The sequence below is a fragment of the Mandrillus leucophaeus genome, unplaced genomic scaffold (genome assembly GCF_000951045.1).
Source record: "Mandrillus leucophaeus isolate KB7577 unplaced genomic scaffold, Mleu.le_1.0 Scaffold216, whole genome shotgun sequence".
NCBI classification, from domain to species: Eukaryota; Metazoa; Chordata; class Mammalia; order Primates; family Cercopithecidae; genus Mandrillus; species Mandrillus leucophaeus.
Genome location: NW_012102210.1, coordinates 896,892 through 924,040, shown reverse-complemented (window position 1 = coordinate 924,040; position 27,149 = coordinate 896,892). Strand labels below are relative to the sequence as shown.

The window sequence follows — 27,149 nt, the reverse complement described above, 5'->3', positions numbered from 1 at the left end:
CTGCCTGTGGCACAGAGCTGGGAGGCACTCGGGGACCCGTGCTCTCACATGGAGGATTCTCCACTGTGTGGGTGTCTCGGCTCCCACCTAAACAGGGAACCCCAAGTGAAGGGCCACTCAGCCAGTAATGCAAGTGCTCGATGTACATTTAAGGATTCCACACCGCTCCTCGATGAGAAGAAGGGACTGGCCTGAGATCACACAGGCAAGGCAGAGGCAGAGAAAACCCAAGCCCCTGGCCCACAACCAAGCACCTTTTCCGGATATGTTCCCTTTCACTGATGAGCAGTGTCTGCTGTGGGAACGGCATCTGTGCTAGCAATCCATTTTTAATGACTCTAAAATAGTCTTAATTGCTCTAGGGCCGGCGGAGTTAGGGGAGCACCCATCTGGCTGGGCAGCCACGAGTTCCTGGAGACCCCACCTTTGCACATGGTCCCTCCCTGTGAGGGGACGAGGCAGGAGCCGGGCAGACTCACATAAGTGTCATGGTCGTACAGCTCCACCACAATGCTGGGCGGCTGCTCAGCAACTGTGGCCGGCTCGCCGAAGATCTCGATCTCGTAGAAGATGAGCGTCTGGTCCCAGGTGGGGTTAAGGGTGTTCTTCACCACCACCGTCTTCTGGCTCTGGTGCAGGAAGGAGACGATGGCATAGGGATCTGCACAGGCCGGAGATAGGGAGGGGAGACAGGACACAGCAGGGGCCATGAGAGATGTCTGCTTCAGAGCCATGTGGGGCCACAAAGCTGGAGCAGGGCTGTGGCTGCCACTCTGGAGCAACAGCATTCATGCTGGGATGCATCTTCCCTATGGGGTTCTTCTAGCCCTGCCATGAGGCCAGCTGGGGGCCACAGTAGGGACATGGAGCCTGGGTCCTGGCAAATGGGCACAAGATCCAGAGAACATCACTTTTTGTGCTGCTTCCTGAGCTGGCTGCTGGAAGCAGGGTCCAGCTGGGGGAAGTGAATGTCTGTACGGTCTGTTCGTTCATTCATTCGTTCATTCATCCAACAAGCATTTATCGAGTGCCTTCTTTATGCCAGGCTAGGGGCTAGGTGCTAGGGGCTGAGAATACAATTTGAACTAAATATAAAACATCCACACAAGCTAATGTAAAATTATGATTTGGGTCAGAGCCTTGAAGAATAGACATAAAATGCAGTGAAATGTGTTAGGGAGGGATCTGGCTTCCTTGAGGAAGGGGGAGCAGAGCAGAGCTGCTGGTGTCTGTGAGCTCTGGGATGCCACCACACTGACGTGGCCCGTTCTGCATTTCAGCAAGCTCACTCTGGCTGCCACATGGAGAACAGACTGCAGGGAGCACGAGGAGGTCTAGGGAGACCAGTTCTGAGGCCACTGCAGTGGTCCAGGGAGGAACGATGGTGGCTTAGATGGGTGTGGGGTGCTAAAGGGAAGTGCACAGACTCAGCAGCTATTTAGCAGTAGGGGTGTGAGAGAAACCCAAAGGCCCCCGCAGCTCCCTGCTGCCCGCGAACTCCTTTCCAGCCTGCCAGCCTTGGCCACGCCAGCCTGGGACCCAGCCACAAGTCATTCCCTCTACCTTGTCCCAAAGGCAAGTTGGTGTCACTAGAGCAGACTCTAGGGCAGTGGTTCTCAAATGTGAGCATGCTGCAGAATCATCTGGAAGGCTCATTCAGGGTGCTGGGCCCTGCCCCCAGAGACTCGGATTCAGCAGGGCCAGAGTGGGCCTGAGAATTACATTTCTAACAAGTTCCTGAAAGCGATGCTCATGCTGTCTTCTGGGACCACATTTTGGAAACCAATGCAGGAGAGGGACTGAGTGCATATAACTTGGGAGAGGAATGCAGGGCTTGGAGGAGGGGGCTCCCTTCATCTCCTCCTAATGGGATGTCACCTTGAGGGCTGAACCCAGTGCCTAACTCAATACCCTTGGCACCCTGCTCCATCCTGCAATGGCCTGTGCCCTCTGAGCCCTGCAGTCCAGCCCTAGCACTGCCATTCACTTCCCATGTGACCTCAAGAGGGCCTCAGTGGCCTCAGAGGTAATGGCCTCTGTGTTGCTGGCCTCAGAAGGATGCAGGTTCAAACACAACCCAGGGGCTGGGATGGGGAGACAGGGCTTCCGCACAAAGGGGAGAAGAGCAAGACAGGCTCCCTGGCCACAAGAAGACCAAATGGGACACCATGGCCACTGCATAGGTGGCAGAGAGAGGGGTGGCAAGGAGTGACCGGGAAAGAGGCGGGAAGGTTGGAGTGGGCAATGGCAGGAAACCCATCAAGGGATGGAGAGACCAGGGTCCAAGGTTGTGCCTATTGCCAAAAAAAGAGCTGGTTTTAAGAGCAGGGGGTATCTAAGTTAAGGGGCGGACTCAGCCATGGCCACCCACAGGCTGAGCAATGCTGGGTCTGGTTAATAGGAGGCAGCCACCAGCCTGGGATCAGCCTGACAGCCATCAGGCACAAATCAAGGAGGACTTCCTGCAGGAAAATGGTTTTGATCCTGATTCTGTGGAGCAGAAGGGGGCAATGGGAGGCCCTTGGCAGGGGAAGGAGCCAGAGAGAACTGCCCACCATGTCTCTCGACCCCCACCTGGTGGGAGCCTCCCTGGCATGGGGCTCCCCTTTCCATGCACTGGACCTGGCAGGGCTGGCCCTGAGCCCTTTCCCTCCTGCCCCTGGCAGGGCCCAGCGGCATCTGTGTATTTAATGAAACCGTCTGGCTGTGATACCATCAGCTCCAAGCTCGGCAGAGAACTTCTCCAGGTTCCAGTAAGGAAAGGAGGGCGCGTTCCGATAAATAAAACCATATTAGAGAGCCAGCGAAAAAGCCCCTTTTGTTCCCGCCCCGCCCCGTGCTTCCCTACGCTTTATTTTTATAAGCGTGCGGGCCCCAGACCGACCGCGTTTACACAAAGATCACAATTGCACATTGTAGCGGCTGTGCACGCTGTATTGGTGTTGGCAGCACCCCCCACGCTGGCCCCCGAGCAGGCTGACTTCTTCCAGCAGCCCCATCGGCCCAGGCAATGAGCTCAGCGCTCGGGGGAGAACGGGGAGGGGGTGGCTTTCAAACAAAAATCACCCAGACCTACACACGTGCCCCACCCGCCCATGGGAGGAAAAAACACACAACAAAGGCATTGTAAAGAGCAGGCCTGGAGGCCTGGGGCCTCAGACACTGGGCTACTGTGTACAGGGGCCTGGCCTCTCCCTGCACAGGACCCCACCCCTCAAAAAAAAAGAAAAAGGAAAAAGGGGAATAGGGGTGTTGCTAGAGCAAGGTGGTCAGATGAAGGATAGCCAGACACACTCACAGACAAATCCCTCTTCCAGGAAAGCTAAGAGGAGGGAGAGGCAGATTCCCAAAAAGCGGTGGAGGGGAAGGTGAGGGGCTGGGTTTTGCACGTGCATCACAGCGTAGGGCTCTCCCCAGGGCCACGCCCACAAGCCATATGCAGCGCGCAGCATGCCCTCGCTGAGGCAAGCACTTTGGATTGCAGCTCTGAGGAGCACGGCTGCCCCAGGGAGGATCCAGCCATGAGCACACAAGGATTCTACCTGACTCCATCACCACAAGGGAGTCAGGGACCTGTCACCGGGCCCCAGGCAGACAATTCCTTGGCTGGATCCAGAGCCCTACACCAGGCTGTTCGGGCTGAGCCCTGCTGCTCAGACGTTCCTGGATCTCCGGGGAGGACCGTCTGCATTCACAATACACTATGCTTTCCTCCCGGGCCTTCCTACCAACCACTCAGACCACCAGGGTCGGGGACAAAGTGGGAAGTATCACCCCATTTTTCAGAAAAGGGAGCTTTCCCCAGGAAGACTAAGTCGCTCAGCCATGATCCTATGTACTAGACCCCCTGACTCCGAGTCCAGTGCTCCTTCCACCACACCACCTCATAGGAAAGGGCCCTTCAGAGAGGGTGGGATCGACTGCCAATAACCAAGGCAATGCAAATGAGAACTAGACTCCAGCAATATTTTTCCTATAAAATTAAGAAAAATTGTTCAAAATTATAAAAACCCGGTACGGGCAAAGAGTCGATGAAATAGGCACTCTCCTTTATTGCTGGAAGCAATTCAGCAAGCCTTCAGAAAAGCAATTGGGCACTATGCCCTGAAAAACATAAAACCATTTATACCCTTTTCCCATATTCCTGGGAGGCATCCAGATTCACCAGAAAGCTAGATGTATGTACAAAGATGTTCACTCTCACGTTATTTGTAATGCATCATTCATTCACTATACAGTTATTGATTGGCTACTCTGTGGGAGGTTAGCACAGTGCTAGGGATAGGAAGATGAATGAGACGTAATCCAAGCTCTTAAGAGTATGACTACTGGTTGGAAATTGTAACCTAAACGGGTATAATACAAGGTGATGTGCTACTTAATAGTGGAGTATACAGGGGCCGGGATGAGGAGCGCCTGATGTCACCTGCTGGCATCAAGTCAGGCTTCCCAAAGCAGGTCTCAAGGATGAGGAGGTAGGCCGTGCAGACCAAGGAAAAGGGGGCATTTCAGGCGCAAGCATGGCACGGGTAAACACACCAAAGACTTTAGGTACTTGGGGAGCAGCAAGCCATTGGTCTGGCTGAGGGGACAAAGGGAGCACCAGGGCAGTGGGGATAGAGGAGGCAGGAGGGGAGAAGGGGTAGATCACAAACAGTCCTGGATTCCTGCTGAGCAATTTGGACTGAATCCTGTAGATCAGTGTTTCCCAAAATGTGTTCTTTGAGTGGTGGGTTCTCTGGGGAGCTAATGAGTGCTTAAACAGATTAAACAGGCTCCTTCCCTGCAGCCGCCTCAGAGCCTCTCATATGCCACTGTGCATTGTAAATCTCGAAGCGTGCAGTGTTTCCCAGTCTCTCTTACTCAGGAACCCTTTTTAAGTGGAGCATTTCACAAGCCTCCAATGCACTTTGGAAAACACCTCCTTAAGCTCGTCTGGTGGATTGCCCCAGCCAGAGCCAACCTTAACAAAAAGCTGTGCTTAAAAAGGGGTTGAGAAGGGAGACTAGAGTTCAGACTTGGGAAACCCAAAAGCAAGAAATCCCCAGCACCACCCAGGACTGAGTCTGAATCTGAGGGAAACTAAGGCACCAGTCATCAAGACGTGGCCCCAGCTGTGGGCAGCTCTGGCTCATCAGACCTCACTGCAGCCTGGCCTGGCAGGACTATCCCACAGGACCACCTACCTGGCCCACCGCTGTGACCTTACCTGGAGCTGTAAGGCCAGCAAAGAGGGCACAGGACTTTCTACTTTCTTGAGAGGTACTCACCCCTGTAAATTAATAAATGATGTGGCATCTGGTCTATCAGCCATCTCTCATTGGCTTGGTTAGCCAAGTTGAAGCCCCTGAGCCCAGTGACCTGGGAGGCCCTCACAGAGGGATTTCTGGGCCCCTCCTAAGCTGAGGGTCATCCCTTGGAATACAGTGACCTCATGATAGAGCTGCATGAGGGTCCTCCATCTGGGCGGGCTGCTCTGTAAGCAGAGCTTATGATCCCTCCAACCACAACAGCAGTTCTTAACTGGTAGAAGGGGCCAAATTGACACCTTCCTCCCTGGTTCCCTGTGAGAAACACCAGTCTATAATGAAGAGTAACTCAGCTCAAGCTACTGTTCAGGGAAGCAATGCTACCCACTCCACACCAAAGGGGTGGGCAGGACGGAGCTAGGTGTGGTGTTGGTGACGTGTTCTAAGTCCTCTACAGTCATAGCTTTTCATTTCAAAGCAAACCCAGTACACACAACAGATGTTCACAAAGCAGTGGCAACCCCGTCCCAACAACAAAAAGAAGTCATTGAACTGGCCGGGCACAGTGGCCCACGCTTGTAATCCCAGCACTCTGGGAGGCCAAGGCAGGTGAATCGTCTGAGGTCAGGAGTTCAAGACCAGCCTGGCCAACACGGGGAAATCCCGTCTCTACTAATACAAAAAATTAGCCAGGCATGGTGGCGGATGCCTGTCATGCCAGCTACTTGGAAGGCTGAGGCAGAAGAATCGCTTGAACCTGGGAGGCAGAGGTTGCAGTGAGCCAAGATCACGTCATTGCACTCCAGCCTGGGTAACAAGAGCAAAACTCTAGCTCAAAAAAGAGAAGAAGTCACTGAATTAAGTATCACTTTATGTTTTTTATGACTAATTGCTGCACAGGGAATACACATTAATAAACACATAAGCACACGCCACAGATGCCCTTCCACTGGTCCAGAGAATTGATATCCCAGCCATACACTCAAACCCCACTCAAGTTGCAACCCTCAGGCCATCTGGATGGCAATATCTCCAGGATAGCCTCCCTCTCCCAAGTTCAATATTGTTCAACAAGTGTTTTCTGGGCAACCCCTGCCTATCTCCTCAAATATTCAACCAGGGAGAAGGAGCAGCCATGGCCCCAATGTCCAGGCAGCCCCGAGACCCACCATGTAGAGAGAAGCAAAGAGCACAGCACAGGGCTGTAGGAGCCCCAGGGGAAAGGCCCAGAGAGCCACAGGTCAGAGGCACTGGGAGAGTGGCTCGAGGAGGGCCCTCTCTGCCCCAGACACCCGGCAGGCAGCTGGAAGCTGCATCGGCGACAGACACTGTGCCAGGCCCTCCCCTGGCCCCAGACATTCCGGATTCACACATAAGTTTCCTCAGAGAAATGCCAGCCGGTGGCCGAGCACAGCCTCCGGCCGCCAGCCGCCCCAGGGTCAGTTCCAGGGGAGAAATTGCTTTGGTTTAGGGTTTGGGAGTGAAAATAAACACTCTGGGTTTTATAGGTTCACCCATGTTGGCTGCTGTTTTCCTTTCCAGCAGCTGCTCAATCGGGCCTTTCATTCAGAAGCCAGTGGCCTCTGAGGAAGCCCTGGGCAGTGCCCTCAAAGCTCAAGGGATGTTTATTTGGGGGAGGGGGTGGGGCCAGGATGGAAAGTGTGACGTCTCTGCAGACCGGTGCCACTGCCCTACCAGAGGGGAGCATCGGCTCCCAGCGCTGGGCCCTTGAAGGAGTTCCCTCCCCTCTCTGCGGGGTCCTTGGCCTGCAGGGCCCACAGAGGACAAGGGGGCTTCTGCCTGGGCCCCACCTGGCCACCCCCTTCTCACAAACCCGTTCCCAGCACCCTCACCTCTCACGCCCTCCCGGGAAGGGAGAGAAAGAGGCTATAAACTCGTCCATGTCCTTTTTCTCAGAGTAAGTTCTAATTGTCAGACTCCTGGACAAGTTTCCCAGGAAGTAGCCACTGCAGATTCCTGTCTGGCCTGGGCCTGTCAATTCTGGCGGGCTGCTGCTGTACACACTTTCCAGGGAGCTCTCAGGACCCTGGCCCCAAAGCAAAACAGGGTAGAACCTCTTCATCCACCCTGCACCTGGCTGCACAGAGCTGGAGGATGGGCCACTGAGGGCCATAGCTGCTGGAGAGGAGGACGCAGATTGGACCCCACATCGGGGAGGAGAGTGGACCAGCAAGGAAGTCAGCAGATGGCCATCACCTGCAGAGCCATGCTGTGTCCAGGAAGTCACTCCCATAGAACTCAGTTCTACTCAACCAAACAGCAGGCACTAGATGGCGAGAGCCTTGGGTTCCATTCCCAGCTCTGACACTTGGTAGTAATTTCAATGCAAGCATTTAGCTAACCTATCCGAGTCTCTGTTTCTTCACTGATAAAATGGGGATGTTGACCACCTACTTCATAGGACAGTTGTAAGGGTTACAGGAAATAATGTCAGCAAAATGCCTGGGCACCTAGTGAGCACTCAGCCATCAAGTGCTGCAGGTTCAAACGTAAGATGAGGCCCCTTCCTGAGGAAACTCATGGTTAGAGCAGGAAGGAGGTGGCAGAGATAGACCACTGTTAATCTGTGCAGTGGGGAAGGCCTCTGAGGGAGGTGCAGGTGAGGACCTGGCCAAGCGCTGAAGAAGGAGCAACCAGCTTGGCTTGGGGAAGTCAGAGGGCATCTGGGCTGGGTCTTGAAGGATGACTAGGAGTTTGCTGGTTAGAAATAGGGAGCAAATGCATTCTAGACAGAGCGATCACTGAGTGCAAAGGCCAGGCGTGGGCAACATGGACAGAGTTGGTGGGGCTGGAGCTACTGGATAGAGGGCAACGAGCAAAAGGTGAACCAGGTGAGGACCACAGGGCCAGATCACAAGGGACTTGTCTGCTGTGCTGAAGAGTTGGAGGTTCCTGTCAGTGTCTATACTTGAAATCAGAGGAGGGACGTGACCAGGTGTGTATGGGGCAGTGCAGAAGGTGCCAGGGAGGTGAGGAGATAACCAGAATGACCTAGATACAAAGGGGCAAGGCCAGTGTCAGATGGCAGTGTGACATTAAAGAGGAGGGAACAGATCTGAGGGATTCAGGAGGTAGAATCCTCAGGACTGGGTGACTAAGAATTTCCAGCCTGGGTAACAGATGGCTGCCAACCCCAGGGCCACGGCAGGAAATGCCGAGGCAGCCTGGATCTGGGTGGGGGAAGCTGGGGAGCAAGGTCACATGGAGGTTTGCACAGGATGAACTGAGGTGAGTGAAGGTGGAGAAGTTGGGGGACCCCGGTGTCCAGAGAGAGGACACAGACAAGACTTCTTGGAGCATCAGGATTAGAGGGCAGTGAAGCGTCAAGGAGGAGCAGGTCAGAGAGGAGGCTGCAGGGGCCCTCCAGAGGCTGGCGGCTGGAGCCAAGGCCAGAGGAGCTTTCAGGAAAGAGGGGACAGTCAGCGAAGCCTGATCCTGCCAAGGAGTCCAGCAGACCATGGACAAGAGTTTGCTGCACCTGACAACCAAGAAGCCACAGGACCCTGGCGACAGCACCCACCTCCATGCACCCAGCAAACAGCACCCCTTGTTGCCAGAAAGCCAGATGTCTCCATTCCCAGCTCTCAGCCCACAGTCTCTGACTCTCCTGCCTCTCTCCTACCTACCAGAAAAAGAGTCCTTGTCCATCGCAGCCAGGTCCCGGGCCTGGTACATGTAGCAGCGTAGATGGTAGCGGTTCCCATCTTCAACAAGGGAAAAAATAGAGGTGCCAGAGTGAGTGGTTGGGGTGGGTAAGAGCTGGGGCAGTTAAGAGCTGGGGCTCGGGGCGAGGTGGAGTCTGTTCCTAGAAAGGGCAGCAGACAGAGGGGCTGAATGAGGGAAACCATACAGGCCACTGTGCGAGGTCAGGAGAACATTCCACAGCTCGAAAGCGGACACCTGACTAATTAACGTGTCCCTGGGCCAGGCTAGGGCTGGGGGAGAAGAGGTAGAGGAGGAGGGGAGGAGGGGAGGCCAAACAGACAATGGGAGCAGCCACAGAGCACAGGGTCTTAAATGCCTGATATCAGATTTGAGTGGGCGGACACACCGCACAGACAGGCATAGACACGTGCGAGCGCACGCACATGCACACACACATACACACGGCACTGACCCACCAAAAAGCACACAGACTCAGCTCCCCAGAGCCCCACATACACACCTGATCTTATAACTCCATCCAAACAGAAGCATAAGGTGACACACCCCTATCACCCCATAGATGCCTCGAAGCCTCACTTACAGTCAAATATGCAGGAAATTGTGGGTCTGTTCACACCAAAGCTCAAGGTGGAGACGGACATGGAATCTTCACTCTTGTCGTCCACCACGCCGCCCTGGAGACACGAAGCTGGTTATGGCAGATTCTGCCCCCAGGCCTGGGGGTGACAGGGAGACTAGCCCAGAGAGTTAGATCCCCAGGGCCAGGAGATCTCTCTGCTGCTGAAAGCTGAGCCATCAGCCTCTACTTTCATTCTGGGGAGCTTATCCTCTCCTAAAAAATCACCAGACTCCAATGTCAAAGCACCAAAGGACTGTGGGAAATTCTTCTCCCTTTCTAGTGAAGACCAGATGAGCCAAGAACGGAATTTTTAGTTGTTTCAGGCAAAAAGATTAGAAGGAATGACTCGAAGGGGCTCTCCAGGAGAGAATCAAATGGGGATCTGTCCACTAGGGACAAGTCCAGTGGAATCGCAATGTGGAGGTTCCAGGCCAGCATCTCTGGGTCCCCATCTCTGCCATCCCCTGCTAACATAGAGCTGGGTCCCAGGCTCTGGAGGAAGCTGTACCACACACCCACCATCTCTCACCAGTTCCCACTCTGCTGAGGGTGAGCAGGGCTCAGGCTGAGGCCAGAGGTGGGGATAGGAGTGGGTGGACAGTCAGGCTTGGAAGCCAAGCTGTCCATTTACTGTGTATAAAGCTAGATGGTCAGCCCTGCCACCTCGCCCTCATTAGCACTGGACTCCAACCACTGAGCCACAAACCACTTTGAGGAGCACCAAGACCAGACCACTTCCCTAGGCCAGACACCCAGCTCTCTGATGCACTTTCTCAGCCCAGAGCCAGAAGCCCAAGCCACAGCCTACAGAGGGACTGGGGAGAGTCGGGGGCCGTTACTAGACACCCCGTGCTGTCTGCTCCCTCTGCACTCACTCAGATGTCTCCAAGTGCCTCTCTCCTCTCCCTCCTGCCCGCTACCCAAACTGTCGCCTGCTCCATTTCAGAGGGGTGGGGTTAAGTAATAAAGCGGCCTCTGCTCCACTTCCTTGTTCAGTTCCACATCTCACAAATGTGTACACACCCTTGAAAGAAAACCCTGGCTCTTCCTCAGACAGCCCGTTCATCCCACCAGGCCCACTCAGAGTGGCCAGTTCCCAGGATTCTTCTGCTGGGCCACCCTGACCTTCACCCGGGAACCATTTCCCAAGAATTTCAACCTCTCCCCAGGCTCTGAAGCTACAAAGCCCCCCACTGCCTCCAACACAAGACACCACTGCCACTACTGTGCCCCTGCTCTCCAAACCATGCCCACCCTCAGGGCTCAGTCCAGACCCCCTTGTCCAAGAAGCCTCCCTTGGACACCTGTTCTCCCACCCCTGGCCAGGCCATCCCCAAGCCAAAACCAGCTTCATCACCCTCAGTCACTGTGCGGCTCCTTGGCCTGAATCCTTCAGTGGCCTGAAAGGTCCAGTCCAGCCTTCTCCCAGTCAGATCCCCAGTGACCCGCCCTATCTTTCCCCATCCAACACCAAGGCTTTCTTCCCCGAATCCCGGCCCTTGGCTTCAGGCAAACCACACTCCTTAAAGCTGTCCCAGACGTACTCACTCCCATAGCAAGCTTACGCTGTTCCACAGCCAGAGGTGCCGTCAACCATCCCAGGCCGCCCCGTCTTCAGATCATCTTAGGACACCTAAGCAAAGCCTGCCCTGGTCACTCTGGGTCAACAAAGAATTGCACCCTAAAGGTAGGCTGGGCCTTCCTCTGCTCCACTGCTGCAAAGGGTCTGCAAAACACACACTTGGGAAAGACTGAGTCCCTCTGTTCTCCCAGGGGACTCTCCAAGGTCCTGCTATCCCTGGGTGGGCTCTGACTTCCACTACAGGACATCCTCATTTCTGACAGGGAGATGCCCAGACTCTCCTCTTCCTTTAGCCACAACTTCAACATGGGCTCTGAAATCAGATTCCTTGGGCTCCAGTTCTGGCCCTGCCATTTACTACTGGCTGTGTGACTTTGGGCAAGTTGCTTCACTTCTCTGAATCAATCACTTTACAAATTTGGGATAATTATACAGTAGCTATTTTAGAGAGTTGCTTTGATTATTAAAGAAGATAGAGAACATGTAGTTCTTAGCACATTTCCTGGCTCACAGTAAATGCTCAAGAAATGTTAGCTATCAATGAGCTTACAGGGCTTGGGGAGGGGGCGTGTCATAAACTATAAAGTTTGTCATGTGCTGGAAGTGGTATTCACATCACTCATATTTGTTCAAAATGATTCCAAGGTGTTAAAGTGGACATTTCAGTAAGAATCAGGCAAGCCAGCAAGGGCCTCTCCCAATGCCTCCAGGTGGTTTATACATGGTTTCTCTCTCTCTGTCTGTCACACACACACACACACACACACACACACACAGGGAGAAGTGTCATACACATACAAGGAAGGACCCAAAGGCCTGAAATCCTCCCTTGTGAACAGGTGTGGAAGCCCTGGGCCCCTGGCAGGAAAGGCGTTTGGCCTGGCTCTGCGGCACTGGCGCCCCACTGGAGGAAGCACCAAGCCCAGCAGCGAATGACCACAGAACACCCCCCTGGCTGCAGGGTGTGCAACACCAAACACAAAGCCAGACCTGGGGGCCCAGCAGGCCACTTGGACTTGAGAGGCAGGGACACTAAGGAAAGCTCGTTACGCTGGAAATAGGGCTTGGCCTGCCCCCAGGTGCAACAATGCGTGATGCCTGCATCTCCAGCACCTCCAGCTGGGGCATAGGTAAAGGGTGGGAGCAGTGGGAGTAGGGAGGATGGGGGTGGACTCAGCTGCGGGTAGGCAGGATGGACTCTGTGGTCCGTCTAACTTGGTCTGGCCACACACAGGTGCCCCATCCGCAGGTAGGGGGCTAGGGTGAGCGTAGGGAGGGAGGCGCCTCCAGCTCCAGGTCCCCATCCTTCCTCTCTCCCTCCCAGCGCCTGCAGGGACCTCCCTGCTTGCGGATGGCTGCCAGTGCACATCCCCACTCACCTCGCACCTCCTCTAGATGGCCCCCCTCACCAGGCCCCTGTCAGCACCACTCCCAAGGCCTCTGTCTGGGGTTCTGGCAGCATGTTCTGGGTCTCTGTCCAAGGGCAGGGCCTCCTGCCTACGATCAGAAGCAGCATCTCCCTCCTTGGGATTTCTATGTGGACCTCACTGAGTCCCTGGCCCCTAGCAGGCCCTGGCCCTGCAAGTGACTGTCCTGCAGGGAGAGGAACTAGCACGCCCTCTGGGAATGTCCCTCACACCGTCTGCTTTCCAAAACCTGACCTGGCTCCAGAAGAGGGGCCCAGCCACACCACACCTGGTCCAGGGACCCGCTGCCCACCCTTACCCCATCTGCCACCCGAGTACAGACCTTCTCCCTCTACCTCAGGGAGACAGATGAGGATTTTTGGGAAGAAGCATTACCGGGGGACCAGGGGAGACACACACCCCCGAGTCAGGCTCAGGGAAGCCACTAAGCTCAGTGCCTCTTGGTACCGCCCTGATTCACACTCTGGGCAAAATTCCCCCCACACCTGGCCAACATCCTTATATCCTCTGGTCCACTGCCCCTCCCAGGGAAGCCTGGACTCTCCATACAGCCCCATTAGACCCTGGGAGCAGAGGGAAGGCCACCCCTCCCTCCCGGCCCACTGTGGCCTCTGAATTGAGTCTCTGCCAGTCAGGACACTACCAAACCCACACAGCCCCACACCCCTACAACCCCTACCTGCTCATACCAGCTGGGACACTCTGGGGTCTCCTTTCTTGTTGCCAGGCCCTTGCCCTGTGTGTCCCCTGACTTTTCCATGCAGTCTTATCATCAAGGTCGCCCTGTAAGGATGTGTTAGGTACCCCTCCTGGGCACTCCCACTTCGCCCTGAATTTCCCCAGCCACTGCACTCACCACCTAACATTGCAAACACCCATCTCCTTGTCCCGCCAAGAGCCCAGCCAGGTTCCCAGAGTGCACCCGTCACCCAGCAGAGCACCTCACAGGCAGTAGGTGCCCAGCACATCATTGGTGAACGAGTGAGGGAATGCACGAACAATGGGCACCTGCCTCAGGGGAAGACAACTGCGTCGGCCTTGAGGAGGGCAGGTGACACAGGCCGGCCCTGTGGGGATCCGCCAATGTCATGCCTTCTTGACTTTGAAGTACGTTCTGGTTTTCAGGTGTGGACATCAGCGTGGTCAAGCTTGGGGAATTTCTCTCAAAGCCAGTAACAAAGCCTCTTGAAAACCCTATCTGGGAACTTTGGGGAAGCATCTCCCACCCATCTGTCTCTCCTCGGACGTGCCACCCATTTACAAAACACCTACTCTGTGCCAGGCATTGCCCATTCAAGTTGTAAAACAGCTATTGCTGCTCATGCGGCCAGTGGCACCTGCCCAGAGAGGCCATCCCTGCCAATACTGTTGAAAATTGCATTCTAACACACACAGCCTCACACTCACCCACACAGGGCTACTGTGGAAAACGCAGGGCTCTTCGACCTTGGCACTATTGACATTTGGGGCTGGAATATTCTTTGCTATGAGGCTGCCCTGTGCATTGTAGGATGTTTAGCAGCATCCCTGGCCTCTACCTGTTAGATACCAGTAGCATCTCCACTGAGTTATGACCACTAAAAATGTCTCGACATTGCCCAATGTCCCCCTGCGGACAAGTTGAGGGGAACTGCACCCTATAGAGAACTAGTAGTGCAAACTGAATGAAATGATACCCCACAGTCCTTGGCAGGTACCTGGTTTAACTCTTTCATCTCTCCAGGCTCTTGTTAAATACTCCTCCTCCCCTCTGGCCCTTTGTAAATGTCCTGAATTCATAATCTTTCCTGTGCCACAGGGCCTTTACACAGAGATGTCCACTCCATTTGGAATGTCTTCCAAATGAGCTAACTCGGGCTTTTCCTTAGCTGCATCATCTCTGAGGCATGGGCACCTCCTTGGCTGCCCAGCCTTCAGCATCAGCCCCTACCCAGCCTCTCTTATCTTCTCCCTTGCATCCACCCTCCATGTATGCGGGCAAGGCATGCACACTCCTTTATCCCCTGCACCCAGTCCAACATCAGGCATGTAGTGGGCATCCAATGAAGATTTATCACATGCGATCAATCACCAGCATTCCCTCACCCTAAGCCACATGTGCAGCACCCAGGCCTAAGGTCCCAGGGCAAAGGACAGGAAAGGTGTGTCAGACAGCACCTCCTACCTTCAGGAAGCTCAGAGTCAGGTCTGATGTTACTATGGAAAAAGGGATTAATGTGGACTCACTTATACCCCAGGATGAGGCCATCTGTGGGGTGGGATGGAATGGGGTGGGCCTTTGGAAACCCCTTCAGGAAGGCTTCCTGGAGGAGGGGAAGGAGGGTGCCGGAACTGGGAGAGCAGCGGCAGCACGCTGGGGCTTAGAGGAAAGGCTTGGCCAGGTGGGCAAGGCCGGGACAGAGGGCCGGTTTCCCTCTGCTCCTACTCTGAGCCCCGTTCAGAGCCAGGCTGCAGGAGAGGCTGATGCTCTGTTTTCTGCCCACCCACCCTTCACCCCCACTCGCATACACATATTCTTGCCCAGCCCCAGGGCCAGGCCCAGGGCATTGGGTTTCCCACAGTCACATTCCTGCCTCGATAGCTCATGCCACCGCGACTCCCAGGCTGGGGCTGGCAGCCACGCGGTCTGTGGCCACACACTCCATCTTGGGCTAGCTGTGTAAGGGATCTTGCTGCTCGTCCAGGGGACTGGGCAGCCTCCAACCCGCTGCTGCCCGGCTGGAAGCCACGGCTCCCTGGAGGAGCCTGAGCATAGGAATATGAGGAATCTCTCCCAGGGGTCCCCAGAGCCAATGGCCAGACTCACCTGAGTCTGCCAAGGACTGACATCCAAGGACCACAGCCGGGAGAAGATGGGCAGGTTCTGGGGAAACACAGCCTACGAAGGGGAATCCTCAACCCACCTAAATCGGATCAATACGAAGATTGAGCCCACCAGCATGTCTGAGATTCCTTCTGCACCACCGGGTGTCTGTGCCCTGTCTGCAGACCCGCTGTTTGCTGTGGTGCCTTCTCTAAACAGGGCCTAAAGTTCTGGCTCAGGATCTACAAAGTGGAGACAGTAAGGCGACAGAAGGGCCAGAGCGGGGTGGACACAGCAACAAGTCACAGGCTAAGCAGTGCAGCTTCCTGGGGCTGAGCAGGCAAGGGAAAGCCCCACAGTGGCCAGAAAGGAAACATCTCAGGGGCCACCGGGGAGGCCACAGAGACCCTCCCCGCCCCAGCAGAGTCAAACAGATGGGTGTGGACCAGCTAGAGGCTGGCTACCCCCCTTCACTTTATGGGAAGGACTCAACTCCTACACAGGATGGGCCCGAAGAGCACCCATGGCAGGGCTATTGGAAGGGGCACTACTGTTGGGGGCCATCCCCCATCTCTTATGTAAAAACGATCAGGGGGCCATGAGAGCAGCAGGTGCTGGAGTGAGCGGGTATGGTTCACGAGAGCAGATTACATTTTCAGGAATTCTGCAAGCCAGTTGTTAAACACAGCCATTAGTAAAAATTAAATCATATACATTTACCACTAAAGAAACTATATTTAAAAACCCAAGGTGGTAAATACTTGAAATCCTTCTAATTCCTTTTTTTTTTTTTTTTTTTTTTTTTTTTTGAGATGGAGTCTTGCTCTGTTACCCAGGCTGGAGTGCAGTGGCGCAATTACAGCTCACTGCAGCCTTAACCTCCCTGGGTTCAAGCAATCGTTCCACCTCAGCCTCCCAAAGTGCTGAGATCACAGGCGTGAGTCACCACGCCTGGTCCATTCTAATACTTGTACTACCTTTTCCTGTTATCTCTGCTCCTGAGACTGCTTCCATCTCATGTATCTGCGATGAAAATATTATATATATGTGTGCTACTGCCCGCCTCTTCCCAGCTCCGTGTTCAGTGGTGCCACATTGCTAGCTCGAAATTGCTCATGGCTGGAACATCTACACCATGGAAATCAGTAAATGCTACAAACCAGGGCTGGGGATTGCTTTGTTTTGTTTTGTTTTGTTTTGTTTTGTTCTGGAGACCTGGTTGTTAAACATTAACCAGCACAGTGCCAGGGTGACCTTCCAGGTCTTCACCATCTTCACTCTTCACTATGGGCTTTGCTGGGATGTCCAAATGCCAACATGATGATGTAGTGTAGACTGCTATAAACCCTGCACAACCCAACCATTATCCATAAAATTTTTCACAATATTCATGGGAGGAAACACAGCTAAACAATTATGACTTGGCTTCTCGGTTGCCTCAGTTTGCTTATGTGTAAAATGGGAGTGCTGACAGACCCTGTCTCCCAGAATTACTGGAAGGGTTAAATGAGATATTATGTGGACAGGGCAGAAGGCAATGGCTGGCCCGTGGTACACGCCCTGACACCGAGGTTGACAGACCTTGTCTATAAAGGGCCAAATGCTAACTACTTTTGACTTTGTGGACCACAGAGTCTCTGCTGCAACTGAAACACAAAAGCCGCCACAGGCACTAACTACGTAGGTGAATGAGTACCAGCTGTGTGCCAATAAAGCCCTTTTTTTTTTTTTGAGACGGAGTCTCCCTTTGTCTCCCAAGCTGGGGTGCAATGGCTCGATCACAGTTCACTGCAACCTCCACCTCCCAAGTTCAAGCGATTCTCCTGCCTCAGCCTCCTGACTAACTTTTGTATTTTTAGCAGAGATGGGGTTTCACCATATTGGCCAAGCTGGTCTCAAACTCCTGACCCCAGGTCATCTGCCTGCCTTGGCCTCCCAAAGTGCTGGGATTACAGGTGTGAGCCACTGGCCAGTAAAGGCTTATTTACAAAAGCAGGCAGAGGGCCGGATTTGGCCTGTGGGGCATAGTTTGCTGACCCCTGCTGCGTAAGAGGAGGTTATTATTTTTGCTGTGTTTTTAGCATTCCCACCTGATAAGCGAGAAAACTGGGACCCAGAGAGGTTAAGGTCTTCCCTGGGACCACACAGCAAATTAGCTGGCAGCACCAGGGTTCCCCTGCCCACTCTCAAGGCTCTTCCCAGGCTCCTACTATCCCATCAGAACTCAAAGCACCCGAGCAGAGTTCTGGAGCTACAGACGGTTGGATGCCAAGTCACGGCTGTGGGGAACCCAGAGCCCACTTCATTTCCCTGGCTGCTCCAGCCTCAGCTTGCAGGGAAACCCCACGCAGGCCAGGAGCCCAGGCCAAAGGAGGGGAACCCTTTAAAAGACAGAATGGAACGCAGGAACACACAGACTCCCTTTCTAATCAGGGCTGATTGCAACCGTAAGTGGAATAGCAGGCGAGAGTGCAACCCCATTTAATTTACAGCTGGAGCCAGGGCTTGGAAGCAGCTGCTAAACTCCTTGCAAAACTACTGGCTGGCCCCTGGGGAGCGGAGGGTGGAATCAGGAAACCTGGAGGATCCACGATGCCACGTGTGGGCTGGCACGAGCATGTATGTGTGTGTGCTTGTCCTTCTAGGGTTTCCATGTCTCCACATGTGGACGTTGCAGAGAACACTGGAGCAGGTTTCATCCCATGCCAGGGTGCCTTGGTAATTAGGACAACTCTATGGCCCAGTTTGCCTGGAATGGTCCTACTTACGCCTGTTTTTCCAGCGTGATTATTAATAGTGTTCCAGACTGGACAGTAAATTATACGGTCACTCTAGCAATGGCAGATGAAGACCCTCATACATGTACAATGAGCCGCATGGGGGACACCCAACACATGCCCCCGACTGTAACACACTCTGCAGCCATGAATCTGGGCACTGGCATTTTGCCTGAGGCACATGGACAAGCATTTGAATCCTCCAGACCTTGGGGTTCAAATCTTGAGCAAGACAGACGCAGGGTCCACACATTTAGAGTTACTCAAATTGTCCCCTACTGTGGGGCAGTAGGAAGAGCAGCGAGGCCTCTGCTTGAGAGGGGACCCAGCCCTCAAGCTGCCCATGCTAGCACGATGCCAGGTATAGAACAGGTGCTCAGCTTGAATATTCAAGAAACAGTCCAGAGATCCACAGAGCTGCCTTCTAACACCCCAGCCCCAGACCCAGCCGTAGGCCTTGTTTCCTAATGAGGTAAACCCCTCGTGCCTCCCAGGGCCTGCCCTTGCTCACGGTGACAGCTCTGGGAACCAAGCCTGGGTCCCCTGCCCACAGCATGGCTTCCTTTCAGGCACAGAGCTGCCCCTCCCTCCCCATCCACATCTGACCTCCTTTTCAGCCAGCTCAAATCCCAGATTACTTCTCTCTGGAACCAGCCTTTCCCTGACCCACTTCCCTGCACTTCTGACTCCCAACTGGCCTTGCCTCACCAGCCCAGGCTTGAGTCGCCTGTCTCCAAGGGTCCTCTCTACTGCAGTCGGGACGCTGGCCTCCACCAACCCTCTGGAGTTTTCCCAGGATGGAGGCTGGGGGGCCAGGTCCTCTCTAGCTGCCCAACTGCCCCAGGACTGCCAAGCTGCCTGGCTATCAGGCGAGGAGAAGGCCGCCCAGGACAGAGGTGTCTAGTCAGCAGCATCCAATCCTCCCACCCTGGGACTCTACCACAAAGGACTCCATGGAGCAGGAGGGACATGATGCCCTCATGGAAGTGGGGGAATGAAAGCGCCAGATGGGGGTTTCGCTGCTGGTCAGGAGACACCTGGAGAGAGGGGCAGAGGAGCCACTGCCCGGACCTTGGTTCTAGCACTGACTCGTGCTGTGCTGCTGGACATCCCCACTCAGGCCTCTGCTTTTTCCAGGGCGACTTTAGGGCTCGGAGTTGTTCCAGAGCAGAACTGTCCAGTAGACCTTCCCGCAGTGATCAAACCATCAGTGGCTGCACCAGCCAATGTGGTAGCCGGCCACTTGGCAGATGAGGCTACTGAGCACGGGAAATGTGACCTGACTGGGGAATTGAATTTACTTATTCTGATTTACTTTAACTGTAAACTTAACTAGCCACCCTTGGCTAGTGGCTACTGTGTTGGAGAGTGCAGCTTTAGAGCCTCAGTCTCCCTAACTATAAAATGGGGCTAATAATAGAATCCAGCCTTCTGGGGTCACTATGAGATGATGCATATAAAGCCTGGTTTTTAGCACATGGTAAAATCAACATTAATAATTCTTATCCTCTATGGGGTCCTGGATCCCCTGGAGCATTGGATAAAACCATGGCTCTTACACCAGATCATACCTGCGTGCGTGCACATGCACAACTTTGCATCCAATATCAAGATGCTCCTACATCTCCCAAGGCAGGTCAGGCACGCCTTTAGAAAAGAAAGTTTCTTCCAGCAGCAAAAATCTCCAAGATTCTGAGCACACGTTGCCAACGTTTCTGTCCCTCCCCTCCCTGCCAGGCCCAGGCATCTCAGAGAACCCTTCCCAACACTCAGGGCCAAGCACAGAGGCAGGGCTTGGAAAAATCCTCGATCATGGAGGGCAGGCTCAGGGCAAGGGCAACAGGATGGATTCTATGAGCTCATCCCAGCAGCCGTCACCAGAGTTCCCAGAGAGGCCGGTGGCGTCAGGAGGGGGGTGACTGGGTGGGAGGCGGCGGTGGTGGCTGCTGTGGCCACAAGGGCTGTGGGGTGGAGAGGGAGGCTGGATGGAACGCGCTATAATAGCGGCTTTGTGCTCTGCTTCCCAGCTCCCTGGGAACGCCAGGAAGATTATGAAACCCGGTGTCTTTGGAAATGCCAGGATATTAGCTGGAAAAAGAATAATACGAAAATAAAATAATGCTCGGGATGGAGACAGCAGACGATTAGCAGACGGAGCCAGGGCCTCCCGCTCCGTGGAGGGAGCCAGGCTTGGCCCCGGCAGAAGGTTTCAGGGAAAGGCTGCCCGTGCTAATGAGCAGACAGGGCCTGCCTTCCAACAAGACGTCTTCCAGAGGGGAGCTGGCAGGCAAGGCCCAGCCCGCTGGTGGACGTGTGGGTCAGGGAAAAGGTGGCAGGAAGCAAGGGGGCGCCACAGACCTGGTCCTGAACTGTCAAGATTACCAGCAAGGCTACCTGGCTTCCACCCATGGTCCTTCCCCAGCCCCTGCTAGGCCTGCCTCCCAACATCCTTCTTCAAGAAGCCTCCCCTCATTAGACACTGCCCCTCTGGAATGATTCTTATTCTACCTCCAACACTTCAAAGACGCAGATTCTAGGGGTTTATTTGCACTCACATGTGAACATCTCTCTTCTTGATCAGACAAGAGTTCCCCATGAGCCAGGCCTCCACCAGCAGATCAGGAGATCATTAGAAGTAAAGACCACGTTTCCCCCACCAGGCAGCAGGGAGAACATGTCATCTTGCCATACCTCCCTCTCCAGGACCCTGGTCACACACCTCCCAGCAGGAATGCACATGCTCTGCCTCTCTCAGAAGGGCACCCAAGTGGGGGGCCAATGGGAGCCCCATCTTGATGAGGCACTTTGTACTTCACATCTGTGCTATTCCGAGATGGCCCCTGGACCGGCGGCATCAGCGTCACGTGGAGGCTTGTTAGACACAGAGACTCTTGGGGCCCACCAGACCCTGAATCAAGAGTCTGCATTTTAACAATATCCCCAGACAGCGCCTACTTTTGCTAAGTCTGAGAAGCACTTCGCAACATGCATCGTCGTTAATCCTTACAATGGCCCTGGGATTCAGTTACTTGCGCGAGTGGGGTAAGAGAGTCACTAATGGCATGAGTGACCTGTCCACAGCTAGTTAGCAGGGAAAGCAGAATTTGAGCCACAGAGGCCTCACGCATCCCACCAATGAGTCACCAGGCATCAGGGACCCGTGGGCAAAGACCAGCTCTCAGGACAGAAGCCAGGTCCTAGCACCCAGAAAATCCAACCACCTTCCCCAGGATGCAGCGAGGACCTTAGCCCCAATGCTGTGCTGGGGCATCAGGACATCCCAGGACAAAGACAGCAGCTCAGCCGCGGGAGCCCAAACCACTCTGGGTCCTGGCAGGAAGATGGAAAGGAGACTGTCGAGGGAGAGTGGGAGGGTGAAGGAAGATGGAAAGGAGACTGTCGAGGGAGAGTGGGAGGGTGAAAGAGAAAGTGTGTGTGTGCGCGCACATGTGATTGTGTATGTGTTCGTGTGAGTGTGTAAGAGAGTGTATGTCAGAATGTGAGTGTGTATGTGTTGGCGTGTATGAGTGTGTAGAGTGTGTTGGTGTGTGTGAGGGTGTGTGCGTGATTGTGTACATTAGTGTGAGGGGTGGGGTTCATGAGAGTGGGTGTATGTTGGTATGTATGGGAGTGTGTGGAGCGAGTGTGTTGGTGTGTGTGAGGGTATGTGAGAGTGTGATTGTGTATGTGTTAGTATCGGTGTTAGTGTGTGGGGGTGTTGTATGAGTGTGTATGTGTGCGATAGTGTGTGTTGGTGTGTATGAATGTGTGGAGAGAGTGTGTTGGTGTGTGTGTTGGCGTAAGACAGTGTGTGTGTTGGTGTGTATGAGTGTCTGAAGAGTGTGTGTTGGTGTGTATGAGTGTGTATGCGTGTGTATGAGTGTGTGGTGAGAGAGTGTGTGTTGGTGTGTGTGCTGGTGTGTAAGACACTGTGTGAGTGTGTGTCACTCAGGTATAGAGTCTTCCAGACAGTCAAGTGGGCCTGTGGCCCTGTCCAAATGCCAGACACACCTAAACCTTCCAAAACTCTCTGCTCCTCCAGCTGCAGGTCTGTGGGATCCACCCTCTGAAGCCATTACCTCCCTCTCTGGTTCTTTCCACCAGCCAAGCTGTCCCAGGACTCAGGGCTTTGCCACATTGGTCTCTTCCATGTATCACAGGCAAGTCACAGGTGAATTACAATCCATCACCCGCCTATGGTTGCTGCCTTCACGCCTGGTTTCAGCGATCCCTCAGGACAGTCTCTTCCATGAGAAGAATACACAGATCGGTCTCTCTGCTTCTGGGAAGTGCCCCCCTCATTCTCCCAGGCGCTGAGCCATGAAAGCTTGGCCTGGGTCCCCCAGCCTTGTCACTTTCTTCCTCCAGGCCCTAGCCAGCCCAAGGGCCCATCCACACTTTGTCCACGTGTCTCCAGTCACCTCTATCCCACTCCCAGCCCCCTCGGCTCCCCGCTCCAGCCTTCCTGCCCTGGGCCGCCTGGCAGGCAGCCATCAGCTCTGTCTCCCTCACACAGCACTTCACCGTGTGTGTCAGCCTTGCCAGGGCCAACCGTGAACTCATCACAGCCCGCCCCACCCCGCCCTGCGGCCTGGCAACCACAGGGGCCCCACTGTCCACCTCTGACTCTTCCCTCCCCAAACCCTGCAGTCCCACCTCCCTCCACCTCAGCCCCACGGCCTCACGCCAGGTGGTCACCTCTCCTGGATCTCTACCCAAGACTCCTGAGGCTTCCTGATGGGAGGCTCTGCCTCCCAAACATCCTCTATGGCTGCTTGACTGATGGTCCTAAAGCCCAGCTCTGACTAGAGAACTCCTCTTGTCAATAACTGACACTGGCTCCCTACTGCTCTGGTCACCGTCTAGATCATCTGGAGCTCTTTGCCCAACACTGCTTTGGTTTTTGGTTTTTGTTTTTCTTTTCAGAAGCTCCTTTCCCTAATCTGGTGGCACTGTCAATCACAGAGAAGGGGCATGGCCCATGCCAGCCAATCAGAATGCTCCATCCCTCACCCAGGCGCAGGGGCTGGCGGGGCACCACCAGGCAGAGCCGGTCAGTCATGCCCCAGACTTCACTGACATTACTGAGAAAGCAGCACTCGGGGGTCTCCAGCTGCAAGGAAAACAGAGTGTGGCGCTGTGGGCTGGGCTACTTTATCCAGCAGGACTCTGCTGACCGGAGGGACGATGCTGGCCTTTCGTCACCAGCAACATCTTTGCTACCACACAGAGAGAGCCCGTTGAGACAAGGCCAAGACGGGGTACAAGTCCTGGGGACAGTGTGTGAACCTGTTTCCTGCCAGGCCTAATGCCTGCTTCACCTCTTGGGTTCTTCCCAGCTCTGTGAGCCCACAAACTCCTTTTCTCCTCAGCTCCTTCAGGTGGAGCTCTGGCTGATGGAAACAGTTCCTGATTACACAGGGTGCCTTCCTGGCCTTCTCAGACCTGGCCCTGACTCTGACGCCTGCCAAGGTCTTTATACCCCACCCCTCAGCTAGAGCCACAGGACCATCACCAACCCCTGCCCAGTGTCCAGGCCAGGCCCTTTCTGACTCAAAGCAGAGGGGGCCACAGAACACCAGCCCCACCCCAGGAGGCTCCCCAACTGCTCTGACCTCGGCAGCAGCTCCATCCTATCCTGACCCACCCTGGCCAGAAGACCAGTCCACAGTCCAGAGCCGAGAGTTCCGCTACCTCCCCTCAGCCTCCCCTTGACCTGGCCCCAGGACAGGGGAGGGGCTCTCTCCAAAGCCTATGGCAGGTTCCTCTGACGTCCTCAGGCCCCCAGAGAGCTTCCTCTCCTATACCACCACTGCTGGGCTTTACCCACCATCGAGGCCTGAGACTGACAGAGCCTCCCCAGCCTGCCCACTCACTCTCAGGGCCACTGCTGGCTTCACCTCCCTGCCGGTGCCCAGCCCGACAGATCCTGAGCCTCCCCACAGCACTCCTCCTGCCTTCAAAGTCAGACTGTCCTACAGATAGGTGCCCAGCCTGACCTCAATCACACAGCTAGCTTCACATGGACACCCTCACATCCCATGGGACCCGCTCTCTAGGGCCCAAGCCCAAACCCCCCAGGGAGGTGCCAGTCCTGGCTGGATTTCAGAGGAAGCAGCTCCTTCCCCAGCAGAGCGGGGACTGACTATGTGCCAGTACCGAGTGCTTGCTCAGACTGTCCCTGAGGCACCTGCTCCTCTCTTTTGGGGAGCCCATCACCCAGGTCCTGGAGAACCTTGAGCCTACCCTAGTTCCACTGGCTACAGAAAGTGCACCCTGGGCAGGAAAGCCATCCTGGGCTCAGCTTCTAACAGAAAGTGCACCCTGGGCAGGGAAGCCATCCTGGGCTCAGCTTCTGAGGCACACCTCTTCCCCAAAATTGCTGGGGATGCCCAAGAGATGGTCTCTGCCTCAAGAGGATGTACGTGCAACCAAGGACACTCTGGGGCCACAAGACCTCTCTCACTCCTCCCAAGGGCCTCCTCGCCCATCTTCATGCCAGCCAGCCAGGCACAGGTCAGCCAGATGGCCAAGGCCATCTTCCCCTCTGCTTTCATCTTGACACCTCAAAGTAGTAGCAGCAAGTGTTTCAGTGCCAAGGAAGCTTTTTCATTTTAGGAGAACACCCAGACTGGGGCTGCTTTCCCCACATGCCGCCCCACAGATACGGACGCCAGGATGATCAGCCAGTGTTCCATCTGAAAGTCCTAACCTGGGGTCCCTGTGCCTCTCCCACGTCAGCCCGAACAGCCCTGGGTAACCAAGATCCACCCCACCCGACCCAGGACAAGCGCAGCCCCACGTACCAGGGCCCCCTCGAGGGCAAACACAGCTGCAGGCCCCGTCTTCTCCAGGGGCTCCATGCGGCGGCGCCAGCGGCGGCGGCGGAAGGCGTCTGTCTTGCGGTACTCGAGGTGGAACTTCCAGCCAAAAAGAGAGGCGTACTCCCAGCCCTCGCCCTCTGCCTCCGCCTGCCTATGCTGCACAAGAGAAGGGGCAGACTCAGAGGCCAGTGGGAAGGCTGGGGGAGTCCTGTGCTCAGCCCTACCTTTGCCTTCCTGTCCTCCATGACAACTCCCCACCAGCTCCCACACCAGACTCTCCAGGTGGGAAAACCTGGGAGAGCCACCTAGAGGAGAGGGGCTTTCTGCAGCCATAGGAACCTCAGGTCAGAAAATCAGGAGGGGAGAGGAGGCTCCGTGGGCTGCGGGGAGAACCGAACACCCAGAAAGGGAAGGTAGACTGACGCAGTGATGAAAACACTGGGCTTTTGACTTGCTTATTTGTTTGAATTCTGGGTGGATTTCATGAATCCAAAGTTTTCTTGTCATTTCCTTTTTCATCTTCACATCCTGTAGTGGGTCTGCAGCTCACACAGGTAAAAGAAAGATCCTATTTCCCAACCACAGCCAATTTCTCCCCAGGGGGTAGACCCAACTCAGCTGTGGAGGCACCCCCTGTACCTCATTCATGGGGTCCCTTTCCCAGGCCTGAAGGGAGTCCTGGGAACCCCCTTGCCATTCAGTTCCTGGGAGAGAGTGACCTGGCACTGTCGTCAGACACCACCTCACGTCTGGGCCATAAGCACAGTGACAAGGGCTAGTCCTGGAGGCCAGCTGTGCCCCTCTCCAGGAAGGATGCTGGCTGTGGGGTGGCGGGCAAGGCACATGAGCCTGGGCAGGCTTTGCCTCTGTCTGCTAGATGCCCCTTCAGGGAGAAAGTTGAATCTGTCTGGTTCACAGAACCAGGAACAGCTGGTTGTCCAAAAGCCTTGCCCCTCCCTGGACCCAGCAACAGTCCTCTGTAGGTTCTCTGCCCCCAAGGAGAAAAGAAGGAACCTGGGTCATGCCACAGGCTACTCCTGAACTAAGGGAGGTCTGGTTCTTCAGCCAAAATTCAAATGTGCGTTTAGAAAGGAAGATCATAGACCAAGAAGGTTCAGGGGAGGCAGGCACAGAGGCTGTGCAGTGCACAGGCCCCTGTGTGACCCCGGAGCAAGTGCACATGCTTGCGTGGGTTCATCCGGGTGTACGATGGGCCTGACAGTGTCCTGTGGCATCTGTGCTCAACTGTGGGCATGTATGCTTGCGTTGCATGAATGCCAATGGGGCCCGCCCCAGCCCCTTCACCAGCCAGTGTACACATGTGGCGCACCCATCCCCAGCTACCATCAGCATCGACAGCTCCCAGCTCCCAGAAGTTACCTGCTCCGGGGAACCCCCATGCTAAAGGAAATCCCCTCACTGAAGAGATAGGTATGTGCTCCAGCTCACCCCAGCAACCCCAAGCTTAGACAAATGACTAAGAGGATACAAAGCCCAGCCCTGCCTCCAGGTGAGGATTCTGTGGTGTTCCAAGTTGTGCACCACCCCAGGCCACAGCTCAGGCCCCAGCTGACCTGCCTGAAGCTGCATCCTTGCTCCTCACACTCCCAAAGGCACTGCCCCAATAACGTGCAGCCAAATCCACGTCTTAGCCTCTGCCTCCAGGAAACCCAGCCTAAGACACAGTCCGTGGGTGTCTTTCCATCTTCCAGGTCAGTGTGTGAACTTTGCATGTGATCTCCTGCAATCATGGGCATCTGAGTGTGTCTGTCTATAAGCATCTGTGTGTGTGCTGGGTGCGATCTGTGAGTGTGTTGGGTGTGATCTGTGCTGGGTGTGATCTATGGGTGTGCTGGGTGTGATTTCTGTGTGCTGGGTGTGATCTGTGGGTGTGCTAGGTGTGATCTGTGCATGTGCTGGATGTGATCTGTGCGTGTGCTAGATGTAATCTGTGTGTGCTGGGTGTGATCTGTGGGTATGCTAGATGTAATCTGTGTCTGCTAGGTGTGATCTGTGCATGTGCTGGGTGTGGTCTGTAGGTGTGATAGGTGTAATCTGTGTGTGCTGGGTGTGATCTGTGGGTGTGCTGGGTGCGATCTGTGTATGCTGGGTGTGAACTGTGTGTTTGCTGAGTGTGATCTGGGTGTAATCTGTGGGTGTGCTGGGTGTGATCTGTGTGTG

At 54.8% G+C, this 27,149-nt stretch overlaps 1 protein-coding gene across 14 annotated transcripts in view; it reads right to left on the bottom strand.

Moving 5' to 3' along the window:
- The window catches only part of DYSF (dysferlin), a 238,535-nt gene that overhangs the window by 91,839 nt on the left and 119,547 nt on the right, over positions 1 to 27,149 (bottom strand). For all 14 annotated transcript variants that reach the window (XM_011980655.1, XM_011980653.1, XM_011980659.1 and 11 more), the window contains 4 exons: positions 24,951 to 25,124; positions 9,517 to 9,610; positions 8,897 to 8,974; positions 480 to 661 (listed from right to left, as the gene is read on the bottom strand). In XM_011980655.1, the coding sequence (XP_011836045.1) occupies positions 480 to 661; positions 8,897 to 8,974; positions 9,517 to 9,610; positions 24,951 to 25,124 (528 nt within the window). The remainder of the gene's footprint in view (positions 1 to 479; positions 662 to 8,896; positions 8,975 to 9,516; positions 9,611 to 24,950; positions 25,125 to 27,149) is intronic.